The 19,735-nt window shown below is 33.7% G+C and overlaps 1 protein-coding gene across 1 annotated transcript; it reads right to left on the minus strand.

The window, feature by feature from the left end:
• Window positions 1-4,052: 4,052 nt before the first annotated feature.
• LOC144576301 (uncharacterized) lies at window positions 4,053-7,457 on the minus strand. Its single transcript, XM_078326635.1, has 3 exons — window positions 7,114-7,457; window positions 5,491-5,820; window positions 4,053-4,841 (listed from the first exon to the last, which is right to left on the minus strand). Exons 1-3 carry the CDS (start codon window positions 7,210-7,212, stop codon window positions 4,290-4,292), a joined length of 981 nt encoding a protein of 326 aa, XP_078182761.1. The 5' UTR covers window positions 7,213-7,457; the 3' UTR covers window positions 4,053-4,289.
• Window positions 7,458-19,735: the final 12,278 nt, after the last annotated feature.

The following is a 19,735-nucleotide window of genomic DNA, read 5'->3' on the forward strand; positions in this document are numbered from 1 at the left end:
GAATGAAAAAGTTACAGAGTAATTTGATTGGAACAAATAAAAAGTTCAATGCCTATAGAAAAACAAATCAAACTTAAGTAACGAATTCGTAACAATTGACAAAATTTAGTGATTTCCAACAAAATTTATCCGATAGATAATAGATAGACAATTGTGAAACACTTTAATGAACACTTAATAAAATATTAAGCCGATCGTCACTAAACATCTACATTGGATTCTTGAAAGAAGAGAACTAAAACTAGCACTAAGGGAATGGAAGAGATCATCTACTTTCGACAGCATTTATAAAATTTCGGTGGGCAATGGTAAACCAAATTGGACCACATCGTTCTTTCTTTCTTTCATATTTCAATTTTAAATATTTAATGACTTAACTAAAGAGGTTGTCAGCGGGGTTACATCAGTAAATTAAGAAAAAAAAAACAGTAAGTACTAAATAGAAATTCAGTTAAATTTAATTTCTAAATATTTATATTTATACAATTAACTGCTTTTAGTAGCCTCGTCAACAATTATTACTAGATTATAAATTACGAGAGCTAATATGAACAGTTAGTTTCATTCATAAAATATGAATAGTTAGAAAACGATTTTGTTAAAAAAATCTTTATAAATTAAAAATTACACTATATCAAAGTAGAATAGAATGTGTCAGCGTGCTTTTAGAAATTAAAAAAAAATCAATATATATGCTTTAATGAATATTTAGTTATTTACTGTTCAATAATCCAGTTTGACTTTAGTAATACTACTACTATTGTTATTGTTGTTGTTGTTATTATTATATCTAGATTAATTTTATGATTCTGATTGGATTTTATTTCTAGCTTACTCTAACTTGTTTAAGACTAAAAGCTTGATGGTGGTGGTGTGTTGTTGTTGTAATAATAATCAAATTTGAATAAGGAAAGATGGTAGCAGGACAAAGAGGTGCTAAACTCTTGAAATTAAAAATTTATAATTTTGTTTGTTAAATTTTATAGTATATATATGCATCAACACTTTTCACTTGTTTTTTCAAACTGAAATTACACCTCACTATACTTTTCAATCCTCAATTTTAGTTGTTTTTAGCTCTGCTTATGTGTTTAGATGAATTTGGAATGATGAATAGAAGTTGGCGAAGAAGAAATTTTAATTTTAGAGTGCGGCAAGGGATGATGCAAAGTGGAAGAAGGCATCACTGTTACCGCTGGTCATCTATTGGAATAAATCTTTTCACTGACAAGAAGTGTTTTGCAAATTTTTCATTTTAAACCCTGTTGTTTGACAATTTTCTGTTTTTTTCAATTTTGTTTTCTTCATATTCAACTATGTTGAATAACACTAAGTTTTTGTACTTGGTTTCATGTTGAAACCTTTTTATGATAAGAGATTAGAAGTCTTACTTTAATTAGCCTTAGTGAGGAATAAGTTTAAGTGATGAAACAGGAATTAGAAACATAATGGATATGATTGGGAACTTGATGCTAGTGGTATTTGTTTTTATGGTATGTATTTGCTCTAAAGGGTTGTATTTCCTGTTTCTGTAACTGTTTACTGATTTAATATAGCACCTGGCAGCCTCTGCCTGGTTTCACTTCAAAAAAGATAAATAAAGTAAATAAGGACTAGATCCTTATTTTTCCTCAAAAAATACTTCTAAAATCCACATATAAATCGTGAAAGATAATTCATTTTACTTTATGGATTTGCATTCGAGAATAATATAAAGTAATTTATTTATTACGAGGGTTTCAATATCTCATGCCTTTCATATCTCATCATACCTCGTATTTTATATTTTTATTTTCATAGTCTAAGCTGTTGATCTGAACCGCTCAATATGATATCCATGCTATAATATGCTTGGCGATGAAATTTTATAATTTTTGGAACTTTTTTACTATTTTTTAAGATGGGTAGAAAATCATTGTTTTTGGACGGTCCAAAAACAGTGATTTTGTACCTATCTTAAAAAATAGTAAAAAAATTCCAAAAATTATAAAATTTCATCCTCATGCATATTTTAGTATGAATATTATGTTTAGCAGTTCGAATCGACAGTTTAGACTTTGAAAATGAAGATATAAAATATGAGATATGAAAAACATGAGGTATTGGAACCCTCCTCTTTATTTATTGTTTATTTGCATTGTGCATGTATTTAACTATTTAAAAAATTAAAATTAGTGTTATTCGATATTTGATCAGAATCATAAGGAATGCACATCTTTATTTGAATTCTTGAATTATTAGTATACGAATCTGTACCTAATATATGATAATATAAAATGTTAATGAATTATTAGTTCGGATCGACAGTTATGACTGGACCGGATTAAACTCAAAAAGGATAGTGTGTCTTAGGTCATATGAATTCCTCCGTGAAAGGACAAGCAGATTTATTGATTGGCTTTCATTCAGTTTGTTTAATTAATTAATTAATTGATCATCATGCACATGACAAGGAGCTAATATCGGTTGTCATTCATTTTGGCAGCGTTATAAATTTAATTAATAAATATGAAGGAAAACTAATGTGATGTGGGTTATACTTTTATAAATTATTTTCTTTAGGGAATCTGATAAGTGATACATAACTGATAGCACATGCATGGACAACGAATCATAGAGACGATGATAACATACTGGTACATCTGTATAGGTTTCCCGTCGAATAGACAGACGGATCAATTATTTTGAAAATCATAGTAAATATATATTATAAGGAGTGCTCCAATGCCTCATTTTTTTTTATATCTCATTATACCTCATATTTTATATCTTTATTTTCTTCATATTGAAAGTCTAAATTGTCGATCCGAACCGTTCAACATAATATCCATACCAAAATATGTTTAGGGATGAAATTTTATAATTTTTAAAATTCTTTTACTATTTTTTAAGATGGGTAGAAAATCACTGTTTTTTGAACGGTTCAAAAACAGTAATTTTGTACCTATCTTAAAAAATAGCAAAAAAATTTCAAAAAATATAAAATTTCATCTCCATGCATATTTTAGTATAAATATTTTGTTGAACGGTTCGGATTGACAATTTGGACTTTGAAAACGAAAATATAAAATATGAGATATGATGAGGTATGAAAAAAATGAGGCATTGGAACCCTCATATATATATATTATTAACAAAATTTAGATCACGAGAGCAATTGTCATATCTTGGCTTGATAATCCCTGGAGGGTCTATATCATTTGTCATTTATCTCATGAAAACCATTTTTTTCATATCTGGACCATTCGATTTAAATTTTAAAATGAATAGATCAGATCGAATGCTTGATGTTATTTATTAGAGTTTTCTTAATATGCTTTGATCTATTTGTTGTAAATTGGACCACCACAACAACCAACCATGTAGTTCCAAACAAGTTAGAATATGCTAGAAATAAAACCCAACTGGATTGACAAAACCAAGATAGATATTAATTAAAAAAAATAACAATAATAACAACAACAATAATAATAATAACAATAATAACAATAATAATAATAATAATAATAATAATAAAATAATAATAATAATAATAATAGTGTCAACGATAATAAGTAATAATACTAACTATATTATTCTTACACTATAAATCTAAGTCCTTAACTCCGAATCAAAAATCTTAGGACTACCCCTAAACCCTGATTCCTAGGTCATGATTTCGGTACATTGCAAGAAAAACATTGATGAATTAGATAGCTCTTAAAATATGAGAAAAGCAAACTTAGAACTCGAAATTCAATGGAAATCATTAAATTCCGATTTCCGAACTTTTTTTCAGCTTATTTAAGAAAATATTATAAAAGAAATTGTTCGAATTTAGTAGTATTAAAACCTTTAGCTCGATTAATATTGCCAACTCATGAAAGCGCATGATGCAAAAAAAAAAAAAAAAAAAGTTGCAACACAGTTGAACGAAATTCCCGCGCTGTATGAAGCCAGAACACCACTGTCAATATCTTTACCCATAAACAGACTTCCAGACAAAATTTAAAAACTGTCAATGAAGAGTTCCTCAAAGAGAGAAGTAGCATGATTCATCATGGAGACATAAGTTTTTCAAACTAAAACTGAATCACCTCCGTATATACAGTTCATTACTTTATACAAATTAAGTTAAATTATCATAATGCGTGACTACTACAAATATTACATAAAAAAAAAAAAATTAAGAACAAATGGGGTAATTTATTGACCCAATCACCACCCACCAAGGACCTAGTTTACCACTAACACAACAAAATGGTTCAGTTCAAAACTGTTAAGAAACGTCAAAATATAAATAAAATCAATTAACCACCGGCCGGTTGTTGTAGCATAGGAAAGAAGGACCAGCTCTTACGAGGGGCCTCAATTTCCAAACCGGAAGATGCCTCTTTTTCTGTACTTTCAAACTTGAACTCCTTGTTTGTGGGAAGAGACAAAGAGTACCTGATCTTTTCTGGCAAATCATGATAAGTTTCATCTACCAGTGGTACAGGACCAATTAGTATCGGTACCGGTTCAACTGTGCTCTTCCTCTGGAGGCACCTTGCTACATCCTCGGGCGTGAGCTCGAATGAAACACGGTGGTTGAAATCAACCTGGGGTGGTACTGGCACGAGGACTGGTACAGCCTGGTGGTCTCGTGGGAAACGGGGTGGTATCGCGTACCGGCGCACTGGGGTACCCTCGGAGCTCAAGTTACGGGAAGTGTCGCTCCCTGGATATTGTTCTGAAGTCAAAAGACGCGCAAATGGGACCTCAGGGGATGGAGGTGTTGTCATTTGTAGGGTTTCGGGTGGAGGAGTTAGAGGTGCTGTCGAGGGCTCAGTTGTCAAGGCAGAGAAAGCTGGAGGGGTAACCTGTCAACAATACAAAATTTATTATTTTTTACAATCAATTTATACACAATTTTTTTTTAGATGTGTAACCCAACTTCTGTTCCAAATAGAATCCCAGATGTAGAGTCTTCACTCTTCAGTCTACATTGCTTGTGACAAAAGAAAGTTTTAACAAACCGAGAAATTCCCAAAGTACCGAGTATATATGCTGGGTAAACAAGAAATAGCTCACACACTCCTTTAAATCAACCAAGTAAAATTGTTTTCAATCGGACAAGTATACATAAGAAAAAAATCGGCTTTTCTTTAAAATATTTTCGTAATTTTGCAGGATGATTGTCTATTTTAAATTTCCAAGGAACACAATTTACTCAATAAAAACAAACCAGCATGTCATGGCCTTATCTAGCAATGCTTTCACTAGAAAACTAAGTACTAATTTACAACACAGAATAACATAATATTATTCATTCACAATGCCATTTAATAACCATAAATTTCAAGCCAAATGTACATGCAAATTTGCAAATAACAAGATTGTTCTGAAAGAAAAGTAACAAGATTGTACCAGTATAATTAAACCAATCTGGTAAAATCTATCCATAGGGCAAAAGATTATTTTACGAGGATTGCAAACTTAAATTCAGAATTAGACAAGGAAAAGAAGTACCAATTGGGTCTCATGAGCATAGGGGCCCACTGTGAAAGGTGGCAAGGGACCTGGCATGGAGTTAGTAGAGACTGGGGAGAATGGGGTGGGGCCCGCACCAGGGGAGTGGGAATTAGAGGCTGCCTCTGATAGGAGGAAGGAGGCAGGAGAGGAAGGGGGCACTGCAAAAGGATGGATGAGAGGAGGCGGCTGGTTCAAATTATCAGATGAAGGCACAGAGGAGTTGTTTGGAGCGGGTTCAGGTGCCAGTACTGCATGCCCGATGCGCTTTGTGATTTTGTGAGAGCCGAAGCACCAGTAGGAGCTGAACCATGACTTTCTTCTCGCCCTCTGCAATTTAGTGGACTAGTTAGAAAAGAACTTTGCTGGTCCATACTACTATGGTACAAATCACTATAATATAAATTATCATATTTTTCTTTAATTTTTTTTTTTTTTTTGTAATTTGACTTGTGTATGGTTTTAAATAAATTTATGAGCCATCAAATGTGCAAAAGTACACACAAACTTCTACTTTCAAGCAGTGCTCAATTAAATGTATCTGGTTTCACTGGACTTGTACCTGTACCAAGGCCATATTGTGCAATTCCTGTAATTAGCCACATGGCGTATGATCTTGCAATAGAAAGTATCACAATAATTGATGCTGAATTGCTGATGCAAAACTAAGGCCTAGTAAATATAACTTGTCATTATATAATATAGGATGATGATGTAAAAACTTATTCCAATCAAGCTTATAGTTGCAACTTCTATTTTATTACGCCACAATTATGTACATGCTAATAAAACAAAATCATCATTTTTAAATCCATTTCAACAAAATAATTATGCTATGTTTTAACATTTATTAATAAGGGCCTATAACCTCAATCAATGTCTGTGAAATCTGCACAAAAGGCATGACCACAATGGATCTTCAGTTTCAGTTGGTTGATTGCTCGATACCAGAAAACATTGATTGCGAGAGCGATTCCCCTATCACTTTACCCTTTTCATCTTTCTTTGCGCATTTTTTAATTCCCTCTCTTACAAGGTGATACTGATGTCCGGTTAGGTTTAGAAGAGGGACAACTGAGAGTTACAAGAGGGGAAGGTACCCAATCGAAAATTTGGGGAACATAGAAACTTTCCTTTTTAATTATGGTTGTACAATCCAAATAGGGAAATAATAGGTGCTTCCAACAATCCTTTCATTCCTTCCACGAGTCTCTCTTTCCTAAAAAAAAAGGTATAGGCTATTTTGGTCATTAAAAGCGTCTCCTTCCCTACACTATCAATTTTAACACATTGGATCAAGGTTCCTATACATCCCTCCCCACCTTTGATACATGAATCGGAAAGATCTAAAGACTTGAAACTAAAAATTGATTTCTGAAAGTACTGGTAATTGCAATCTCATGACTGCGATATTTACTTTAGAACGAAAAAAATCATCATCTCTGCACCTCTTCCAACTGTTCATCACAATTGCAAGGATTTTAAGATCAAAATTGACACCAAAATAAACAACTCAAGTCGCTCTGAAAAAGAGATAAAACATTTTTAGAAATTTGTTTTCAATTGTCCGTGCATAATCGAAACAAAATCCAAAATAAATAAAGGGGAGTCGATCAATCCCACCTGAGCAGCAGTCACTTGCAGGATCCGACTCTCTGTAGATGCGATTGCGGCTGCCGCTGCATTTACGGTATCGACACTGCTATTATGCACACCACTCATCCCTTCTCACGAATTCAACTCAGATCACCTTAAATTCCTAAAAAAAACTCCGTAATTTCTACTCCCAAGACAAAATTCTACTTCAAGAACCAACTTTACCCATCAAATTCAGTACTGATAGATGGAATTGTTAAAGAGAGCACAAGGAAATCGGAGGAATATCTCTCGGCATGCAACGTCAGTTCAGAGAAGAATGCGGAACGGGAGCTCGGAGCTGGAGAGAGAAATCGGGTCGAGTTAAACATTTTTTAAAGGGGGAATCTCAGAATGTATATATACCCTGTGAGGTCAAACACGCTATGGTTTACGGCTAACCGTGATTACCAGACTAGCCCTTAATTATAGTACATACACTCGGTTTTTCTACCGTACAGAAAACAATACGAGAAAAATCTGCATCATGGGTCCTACAAACCGACTAAAGAAATTGTATGCCTAGTACAGATAGAATTCATTAATTACAGCAATTAAAGTATCCCGTTCCTTGTTTGAAACGTGGAAAGAGTATGAGCCGTTGGATGAAAAAACTGACAGTACCAGGGGATACGATCCGTTTCTGACATTCTAATGGCAGCCGTGGCGAAATGGCAATTAATTCCACAAGGTGGGGGTTTTCCAAAAGAGATCACGTGTGTAGGTGCGCTAGCGACCTAATTATTTTTTGTGTAGTGGAAAGTTGATGCGACATCATAAAAGTATACGACAATTTACAAATCGCGCACTATCCTGTTTATACTGGTTAAGATCTCAATGTTCCATGTATTTTAGAATATTGTACTAGGCGTAAAAAGTCGTTAATGTAATAGAGGGAAGATACAGGGGCAAGTGATGCCTCGGGAGCAGCGGGTTTGGCGTTGTGGGCTAGTGGCTGACGTTCCCCTCGTGCGCCCGGCGTGTGGGGCCCACTTTTATGTCATTTGGTCTTCTGTGCCCATTTATTATCGCAATTAAACTGTGTTTAATGTCAAAATCTATATTTCATTATTTTGGGAAGAAAAAAAAATCATTTCGCGTTCACAGATTTTGTATAGTTAAATTACTCTTTAATTTTTTATTTACACTAATTTTCAGAAAATTATATCTTTCAAAGAAAAAAAGTATATTGCGTTTATTTTTGCTTGAAGTTAATCTTAATGATCATGTTTGATTATTGAGTAAGATGTCAAGTAAACTCTTTTATATTTAAGTTGTTAAACGAGGTGTGAAAATAAGTAAGATAGAGTTACGATGAAGTTAAATAATTTAAATTTTGAGTTCGAACAGGGGCTGAACTATGTATGGTTCACGAGATACAAGAGCATCTTCATTGCCTACGGGCTTTTCCTCAAAAAAAAAAAAAAAAGAGCATCTTCATTAATGTAATTGATTAGCAATTGTAAGATAATTGTCAAATTGAAAATACCTACTCATTGTAAAATAAATACATTCATGAAAGAGTAGCAAGTGCAAAATTTTATTTTTTAAAGAATAGTAACTGCTAATTTTCTCATATTAAAGTGCTTTTGAAATGGTTCAATATTTTTTAAAATATAAATGAAACTACCAATATAAATTTTGCAATAGCATTTCCGGACTTGTACTTTTATAGGTAAAGTCATATTTTTAACGGTGGTCAAACTTAGATGAGAGTCAATTATATAAAATTTTAATACAAGTTATTTTTATAGTACATATAATATTTTACTCTAAACTATAAAAAATATCATGTATAGGAACATAAATTTTGAAAAAGAAAATGGAGTTGGCCCCGTTCTATCTTTTAGTAGCTCGGATTCGTATCCTCCCAGGTACCTGACTCTACACAATTGAAATGGACAGCCCAGATTTAATTGCAGTTGGTGCCTACTCAGGATGGCATAGGGGGTCTGTATGATTTTTGCTTTGAGATTCGTGCAAAGTTAAAAGTTTAAATTTCAGGCCGTCCAATTTAATTGTACTCAGGTAGGTTACCTGAGTGGATGTGAATTCTAGTAGCTCCCCCTCTGCGTACCGCCCTCCTTTATATTATTATTATTTTTTTTTTTTTGAGTGAATAGAATGTTGTTAGACTCACTGTTTCAATGTCAACGATGAACCAGCTATATGTTCAGTTAAGACTTAAGAGCTCTGATTGACACAGACCCTGGACAGGCCATGTCATGCTTTCCCTCCCTCCCATACTTGCCAAGGCTGGAATCGGAATTTTTTTTTATAAACCATAAATAATTAAATAAATTTTACAATATCAATGTGATTACTTTTAAAAAAAAAAAAAAAACCATAAGTACCAAACGGTCCGTTCGGTCTCACATTTTTGTAGACGTCTGGATTGCACCGAGCAGAGAAGGTAGCAGTTTGTAGGCTTTTTTCGAAGAGCCAAATAAATCAGTAATAGCCAACTCCCTCCCTCTCCAAATCTTGTTGTATGAAAGTTGAACCATTTTGTATTAATTTCTAACTGAAAATCGACATGCTTTAATTGACATCTCCAAGCCCTCCTTTAGACCAGGTTTGATTATATCTATAATCATCCTGGCAGTCAGCTGACGTCTGTCTACTTTACAAGCAATACTGTAACAATTGTACTCGTCTAGGTTTGTTGCAATTGTCCAATTTCCCGTCTCAGTGGTTTTTGCATATAACCTCCATGGACACCCATTTGCTCTACATACAACTACATAACCAGTACGATTTGTATAATTTTGTTTTAATTCTAAGTTATTATCTAGGGCAAATGCACCCAACTGGGATTTAAGATCGGCTTTGGATTCAAACATCCGTCCCACTGAAAATTGACCGTCGATTCTGGGTGGATAACCAAAAAATGTTTCATCCTTGTACGGCATCGGCACATCGTCATTAAATGTCGGAAAATGATGCTGCAATCCTCGATTAATAAAGGGAATATAATTTACCCACTCCTTCATTACATCTTGTATTCTAATTTGATCCTCTATTTCAGCCATATCATCTTCCTCGACAGCTGAGCCACCAAGGTCAGAGTTTGTATCTGAGCTAGTATTATTATTTAGCTCGTCAAAATGAGTTACCAAATCATTCACTGTCGGTATTTCGGGTGGATCATCACAATATATGGGTGAATCAGACACCATTGTGTCTCTGCTACTTCCAGGTACACTAACCGGATATGGGTCCTAATTGGTCTGACTAACAACTGGTACTGACTCAACCACTAAATCAAGAAGTTTAAAATTCAGTACCGGAGTGGCATATTCAAGCATCATGTGCCATATCGTTTCCTCGTCTACGCTAAATAACTGGTATTTTTCTGCTGAGCCAGGTGGTGCCGTGTTCAAACGAGCCTTGATTGTCAGATCGAACTAGCTAGGGAGCAAATGAATGCTAACATATATATATTTTCTTAGCTCATCAAGACTCGTTAAATTAGTAATAGGAAATGCACAGGTCGGTGCATCTGAAATTTCGCGTCCATAATAAACATTTAGATGAAAAATATGATTGTAATTGAAAAAATTAACTTACTACAATCTTTACATGAAAGCTACCAATACAATGCAGAGGCCGATCTGTAAAAACACAATATTTTGATAGAGCTTGGTTTTTAGCTGAAAATGGTGAAAATGGTGGAGAAGAAGAAATCAATTGTCTGTTGGAGGAAGAAAGAAGATGGATATTTATATTAAAAAAATTTTCATGGATACCGAATCCCTAATTCGATCTCCAATTTAAATTCTCGAGCCAATAATAACACTTGCTCAGTCAAACTAATAATAATTATTTCTTTAGAAAAATTAAAAAATTTACTTTATCTTTACTTTAAAATTATTTACAAAAAGTCACAGCAAACAAACAAAAACCAGTTGCAAAAATAATAAAAACAGTAATATTAATAACACTTGTTCAGTCAAACTAATAATAATTATTTCTTTAGAAAAATTAAAAAGTTTATTTTATCTTTACTTTAAAATTATTTACAACAATCACGGCAAACAAACAAAAAAAATGATGAAAACACAAGTATTAGAAGAAAAAAATATAGAGACCGGCCGGACCATTCGGTCTGGACCATTCAATAATTGAAAAAATTGTCTGGTTGAATAGGAAATATATATATAGAGTACGGCTAACGCGCTTCCTCTAGCATATGGGCCGAAATGCTTCCGGTGAAAATTTGAAATTTCAAAATCCAAAAAGTCGATCTGAACCGTTCATCTTCTTCTCCATATTAATATCTACTTGGAGACCAAATTTTACATTTTTCTGAAATTTTTTACTATTTATTAAGCCACTTTGAAAATCGCTGATCCAATGGTTTTACTGTTTTGTTAAGCCACCGTTGGATCAGCGATTTTCCAAGTGGCTTAATAAATAGTAAAAAATTTCAGAAAAATGTAAAATTTGGTCTCCAAACAGATATTAATATGGAGAAGGAGATGAACGGTTCAGATCGACTTTTTGGATTTTGAAATTTCAAATTTCCACCGGAAGCATTTCGGCCCATATGCTAGAGGAAGCGCGTTAGCCGTACTCTATATATATATATATATAGAGTTAGGCTGGGGTGCTATGGATAGCATAGTGGCCTCTATGCTACGGCTCAATATTCGAGTTTTCAAAATCCAAATGGTCGATCCGAACCGTTCATCTTATTCTCCATATTAATATCTGCTTGGAGACCAAATTTTATAATTTTCTGAATTTTTTTACTATTTATTAAGCCACTTTGAAAATCGCTAATCCAACGGTTTTACTGTTTTGTGCAGCCACCGTTGGATCAACAATTTTGTAAAATACTTAATAAATAATAAAAAAATTCAGAAAAATGTAAAATTTGGTCTCCAAGCAGATATTAATATGGAGAATAAGATGAACGGTTCGGATCGACCGTTTGGATTTTGAAAACTCGAATATTAAGCCGTAGCATAGAGGCCACTATGCTATCCATAGCACCCCAGCCTAACTCATATATATATATATATATATATATATGAAGACTGAATCAACCGTCCGGTCTGGAGAAAAAAAATAGAGAGAGGACGGACCGTTCAGTATGGAGAAAACTGTCGGATTTTCTGTGACAGTCACAGTGAATAATCGAAGAATAATAAAAAAACGAAATGAAAAAAACGAAAAAAAAAATTGAGACCGAACGGACCGTTCGGTCTGAGGAAAAGGCAGTTGTGATACTGAACGGACCGTTCGGTCTGAGGAAAAGGCAGTTGTGATACTGAACGGACCGTTCGGTACTTGTGATTTTTAATAAAAAAAATAATCATATTGATATCGTAAAATTTATTTAACTATTTATGATTTATAAAAAAATTTCCTGGAATCGCTCACTCCCCCAAAGCAGGGAGTGTACACGGAAGGCTCATACGTGCTTCCTTGTGCAAATTTTGACAAGAAAAAAGAAACAATTGTTAATAAAACAACTGTAGCTGATTAAAGTCGATGTAATGTAATATCACAAAATAAAAATAGTACCTCACAAGTCCCATTCAATATTATTCTTTCATTTTCTCGATTGCATCAGTCACTGTTCATGCTACTTTTGTTGAAGATTACTGTGGTCCTATAAAATATAAATATCTCAGAGGCTATAAGGTAGAGGCATTGCGCTATTTCAGCCAAATTTATCAAAAGCATTTGAGTGAGTCTATGGTACTATGCATATTACGATTTGGCACCGTGTTACGGCCCTATATTTGAGTTTTTAAATTCTAACGGTCGATCCGAACCGTTCATCTTGTTCTCCATATTAATATGTGTTTGGAGACCAAATTTTACATTTTTTGAAATTTTTTTACTATTTTTTTAGATTTATTAAAAATCACTGTTTTTGGATGGTCCAGAATTTTCAGATCAAGTGATTTTCTAAATATCTAAAAAAATAGTAAAAAAATTTCAAAAAATGTAAAATTTGGTCTCCAAACACATATTAATATGGAGAACAAGGTGAACGGCTCGGATCGACCGTTAGGATTTGAAAACTTAAATATAGAGCCGTAGCACGGTAACAACCCGTGATATGCATAGTACCATAGATTCACTCAAAGCATTTTATGACTTCAATAAGATAAAAAAAGCGTTTTATGACTACATTTTTTTTTATAAAAAAATGATGGAGATCTAGTCTTCTAATCTTTCTGTCCACATAAAAAATTATTCGGATTTCGATCTCATGACTTTTAATACAATTTTTTTCTATTTTTTGTCATTAAATCAAACGACGGTTCTTTTGTGACTACATGTTTTATGATTGGAAATATAGATTATATTTGATAGTTTGTTTTTAGAGTATATTTTTTTTTTCACTTTATCAAGCCTTTAATTTAAATTTTAGAATACGAAAATTAAAATAAACACGCAAACAATTTAGCTTGTTTTAAACTAGATTAGTTCAGATCTGAACAGAAGAAAGTTATACATGTATATACTAATTCTTTTGTAGGTGTGACTATCATCAAATAAACAGTAATAAATATTTTCTTTATCCATACAACAATTTATTGTGTAATAAAAAATCAAATAACAACCACCTCTGTTTGGAGATACGTTGACTAAAAAATTTTAAAATAGTGCATCAATGATATTTTTCTCTAAATGTATAATAAAATGTCAAGGACCCGACAAGGATTTGGCTACGGTGCTATGGGTTGTAAAGAGGACTACGGTACTACGGCTCAATATTCGAGTTTTCAAAATCCTAACGGTCGATCTGAACCGTTCATCTTGTTCTCCATATTAATATGTGTTTGGAGACCAAATTTTACATTTTTTGGAAAAATTTTACTATTTTTTTAGATTTATTGAATATCGCTGTTTTTTATGGTCCAGATTTGTCTGAAAAACAACAATTTTCAATAAATCTAAAAAAATAGTAAAAAATTTCCAAAAAAGGTAAAATTTGGTCTCCAAACACATATTTATATGGAGAATAAGATGAACGGTTCAAATCGACCGTTAGAATTTTGAAAACTCAAATATTGAGCCGTAACACCGTTACCCTCTATGCAACCCATAGCACCGTAGCCAAATCCAAACTTAAACAACAAAAATTCTTTCCGTCAAATATGAAATAATACTGTGTACACAAATTTTTACATTGCATTTTTTTAGTATCAAATGTAAGAAATAATATATTTTTTACATTGCAAAGTTTGGAATTTACAATTCTTTTTATTCTATGATTCGCACATTTTCAAAATATTGATAGTTTTTTATGAAGAGGATTTAATAAAATAACAACATACGTAATCTTAGAACTAACAAAGTAAAATAATTTTCTATTTTTGAATTTACGAATTACATGTCTTCATTAAATTGTTGTACGTATAACTTATCATGAACTCTGTTTAAATTAAATAATAGCAGTTATAATCAGAAAAATATAAATAGCAACAGTTGTAAGCAACTAAGCATCAGCAATTATAAGACAAATTTAAGTCCTATATACTCTTGTTTTGATCCTTTTGCGTAGTTAAATTCGGGAACAACTTTTCAGTTTCGCACTTAATATATATTTTAAAAGAGTGTTTAAAATGTTTTTATTTTTAAAATTTTAATAACTTTAAATTTAAAAATTAAATGTCAAATAAAATCGTTAAATATAATTTATACCAGTTTCTTTATGTACGTGTAAAAGTTGATAACATTTAACTTAGTTTTGATTATATCAAGAGCTTGCAAAAATAGTAAAATACCATGATGTATAGATTTTTAAACTTATCGATTCATATAAAATAAAACAAAAAGTTGATATTTTTTATGTGCAGTACAAGAAAATAATATATAACACATTTAATGAATTTATATTGACGTATAAATTTAAAAAAAATGTTATTACAAAATTAAAAAAATAGAGGTGTGATGGAGGTACAAAAAATAAAGGCATTCGAACCATTTTTTTTTTAAAGAAGGAACCATTATTATTTAAAAATGATAACATTGTATAAAAATAATTATACAATCAAATCAAAATTGAGCATAACTAAATATTTTTTGAACTGTAATCATAATAATAAAAATAATACGATTTACTGCACATAAATTATATAGAATAAATATATATGTTCTCTCAAGCAAGAAGAAACGACAAATACAACTTCTCCGATTATAATAAATAAGAACGGAAAATAAAACAAAATAGAAAAAAGTATTCATAATATATGTAAAAACATTTGAAACGGATATCTTTTTTTTTTTTGGTTTGAAAGCCCGTAGGCAATTGCATTGATCCGATGATTTACAAAGTAGCTATTACATATGATTCTTTTGTTTAAATTGAAAAGCATTAAAACCTATACATTGAGCTACTTGTACAATCATCTAATTTGCTATGTCTAGAAATAAAAGATACGTGAAGTCAGAGAATGCGGATTGGTATATTCGCGCCCGAATAACAAGTAGGTGGGCCTTCCGATTTTCTTCTCTGATAATGTAGACACAGCAGTAATTTCTTCGAGTTGCATAATCGAACCCTTCCTTGAGGCCGAAACGTCTTCTTCTTTTCGAATTCGACGCTGCCTAGAGGGATTCACAGCCGAGAGGCAATGAATCAAACCGGAACGGGACAGTCACCGCTCAGAGAGGAGAAAGAAGAGGGCACTGAATCAAACCGAACCAGGACAGTCACCAGTCAGCCGAGATGACACTTAATCAAACCGGAACCGGGAACTGAATCAACCGGACCAGGACAGTCACCACTCAGAGAGAAAGAAGAAGAAAGAAAGAAGGAGACAACTATTTGTGTTCTCGTCATCGGCAACAATAAAAAACACATACCTTATTCATATATAGATATAGTAGATACTACGGGTGGAATGAATTCACAAACCCTCAGTCTAACCCGAAGAGTCGAGACGAACGGAAAAGATACCAAGCGACGAAACCATTAAATGAAGCCATCCGTTCAATTGAGACGAAGCAAGATAGACCGGACTGACGAGGGGGACAGGTGGAGAGGCGGAATGGAGCAGCCGGTCACGAAACGACTCTCAAAACAACTCTGTCTTCGTCTTCGATCAATTTTTTTTCTCTGCGGAGTTCCCTAGGCGAGGATATGTGCACAGTTCGAAACGGATATCCATTCCTTGGGGAGTAGCATGTGATAAGTACTGTATTAATTTATATGATCGATATGAAGAAATGGCTTTTGAATTGCTTGTACAAATGTATCTTTTGTGCAGATGTACATCTCTGGTCGGGGATTATGACAGGTAGGGGATGCCTACTAAGAAATTAACAATTTATTCGTTTGTCTTGCTGTTCGCTAACCCATAGTAAGAGATTAATTATTGAGATTTTGCACTATTGACAATTTTATTTTGACTTCATACAGAGCATGAGTTATATACCTTTTCATTTTGACTATATTATTTGTACTTTGTGCGAAATCAAAATATTGTTGTCAATATCTTTATCTGAAAATTTGAGTTCGATAAGAAGTTACGTATATAAATAATAAAAAAATAATTTAGATTAACATCGTTGTATTCTAATTAACACTTTCATTTCTATAATCAACATAATTCTCCTGTACTAAACTAGTTTTAGTCGAGAGTCAGTTTTTAGTCTAGTGGTAGAGATCACATATTTAAAATTTAGATGAAATCTCTTGTTAATATTAATTACTAAAACAGTTATATTGACAAAACAAAACACAAAACAAATTAAAAAAAATCAAATAAACTAAAATTCAGCCGAGAAACTCCGAATGTCCATTTTTTTCAATGAAGCAAAAGAGAGGTGCACAAATTTGAAAAAAAAATTAATTCTGTACAACAACATTAAAAAAAAAATTATTTTGTTGCAGACCATATATTACTTTTTTGGAAAATATAACAAATAGAATGTTGGTATTGTCATTTTTTAAAATAAGGTTTTCTGTTAATTGCGTCACGCGCTGTAATTAATAGAATATTATTTTGTTGTGATAATTAATTGCGTCACGCGCTATAGAAAGATGACATCCGTCATTATCTGTGCTGGGCTGCAGGAAAAAATGTTTATAAATTGTACGCTATGTTACCCTGACACTAGTGGATTGAATTCGGGTAGGGTACGGGTACCTCGGGTACGGGTAGGGCGGGTAGTCGGGTAGGGCGGGTACGGGTAGGGCGGGTAGTCGGGTAGGCGGGTACGGGTAGGTCGGGTAGGGTTTTAAAAAAGTGTACCCTACCCGTTTCAAACCCGTGCCCGTCCCGGGTAACGGGTACCTCGGGTACGGGTAGTCGGGTAGGGCGGGTAGGGTACGGGTATTTTTTTTTTTTTTTAATACTGTTTTTTAGTTTTTTTTTCTGTTTTTAATATTATTTTTTTCGGCGGCAAAATAATTTTGAATTTTGAATTTAAAAAAAACGGGTAAACGGGTAAACGGGTAATGGGTAAACGGGTAAAAGTACACGGGTAAAAGGGTAAAGTAGGTCGGGTAAACGGGTGCGGGTACGGGTAAAACGGGTGCGGGTAGACGGGTTTCGGGTACGGGTAAAACGGGTACGGGTTGGGCGGGTTTTTTCCCGAATCATTGAGTCCGGTCCGTCTCAAACCCGTACCCGTGTACCCGTTTACCCGCCTATACCCGGGCACGGGTACGGGTACCTCGGGTAACGGGTACGGGTCGGGTAAAACGGGTCATACCCGTTCGGGTAAAAGCAAACCACTACCTGACACTCCTAGGAAACCATTGTACCCGTGTCCGACACGTATCCGACACCGACACGCCTCCGACACGCGTACGATACGTATCTGACACGCCAGATGGCGTGTCCCTACCTGCCTGATACGGTCTCCGACACTTGGTTGACCCCTGCCGATACGGCCTGACACGTTTGATACGGACTGGACACGCGCCTGTGTACTGTGAGCCGCGCCCGCGCCCATGGACCGAGATCGTGGACACCAATCCGACCCTGTGGACCGCGACTGTGGACCGAAGAAATTAACCTGCTGGCGGGATTCGAACCTTGGATCTCTCATTTGAGAGTCAAAAGCTTTATCCACTACACCAAACATTCATATATGTTGTGTTTTAGCAAGTATAATATTTAATATACTTATATGAAGTCTTTATTTTCTAAACAAATTTAATTTAAGTTATAATTATCTAAATACAATATATATAAATTAATAAAAAATAATATATATAATAAACGTGTCGTGTCCTAGATTTTTTAAAATTGCCGTGTCGCCGTACCCGTGTCGTATCCGACACGATACTCGTACCCGTATCCATGCAACATAGATTGTACGTATTGTCAAATGTTTATAAATTGTACGTATCGTATCTGGATGATAAGTTGTTAGCTGCGCTGTTCAGTGTTCACTGTATTTTTGCTATTTTTCACTACATTTTTTTGTTTGTTTTCCTTTTCCAGACGTAAAGTTGGATAAGAATCAAATCAATACAGTTGTGGAAGAAAAATGATAGGAGACATGTCTTCTATAAAAGTAAAACACACCGAATAAATGCAATTTTGGACTTTAGCAAGTCATGTCATGTGATTGTAACCCTTGTAGGTAACTCCCTCACGCTTGAAGCAAGCCAGACCAGGCACATGGATTTGTTGGAGATGCAAACTTACAAGCAAAGATAATCACTTGTGTCAAACACACTAAAACCAAAGGGAATCTTTCACTTTATGGTATCAATTCAAATATCTATTTTCAAATATGAATAGCAATGGATTTTCCATGATATGTCAAATCTAAGTTTGACGTGTCTGTCAAAAAATTATATATGACTTACTTGACCCAACAAAATAAGCCTAAAAAAGTTAATATTAAGCGGCCATATTTCAGAGGAAATTCAGGCTAAAATTCAAAGAAAAGGAAAAAAAACTATTGTTTTGAGAGTCGTTTGAGGTTCTGAGCGTTAGTTTTTTTACTCTCAGTCGCCTGGCGATGGTAGAGTGAGGTATGAGCCATTTATAGATATTATTTTTTCATTTTTATAGTACTCTTGTTGTTGTTGTTGATACTGCTCTTTCTCCTTATGCCTCCTCTTTTTTGGCCTCTTTTTTTCTCTTTCTGCCTCTCCTCCTCTCTGTTTTCTATCTCTACACATGCGGCTTTTCATTGGAACCTCTGAGTGGTGACTATTCTGGTCCGGTTGAATCAGTTTCTGGTCCGATTTGATTCAGTGTCTTTATTGGAACTTCTGAGTGGTGATTGTCTTGGTCCAGTTGATTCAGTTCCCGATCTGATTTGATTTAGTGCCTCTACGATGTAGTCTGCCATCAAGAACAAGACAATCTATGCGTACAGAGAAAACAATCACTAGGCTTCTATGATTACAATTAAGCAAGAATGACCAAATTTGTGTCCATAAAATGCATATACTCCCTATGCATTTTTAGTTTGTTTATAGCTGCATACTATCAAAGACTCGTTGTCTCATCTTATATAACAGCTAGTTTGTAACTCTTTGTATCAATAAAATTGCCTACATGCTTTCAACAAAAAAAAAAAAAAAAAACAAAATAACCCTAAAAATCAATATCTCGCAAAGTTGTAGGCCTTTCCAATATATCCGTGATGTAACTGCCCTTGCCTGTCTATGCCC

Source organism: Carex rostrata, chromosome 25 (assembly GCF_964058835.1).
Source record: "Carex rostrata chromosome 25, lpCarRost1.2, whole genome shotgun sequence".
In the NCBI taxonomy this organism is placed as follows: domain Eukaryota; kingdom Viridiplantae; phylum Streptophyta; class Magnoliopsida; order Poales; family Cyperaceae; genus Carex; species Carex rostrata.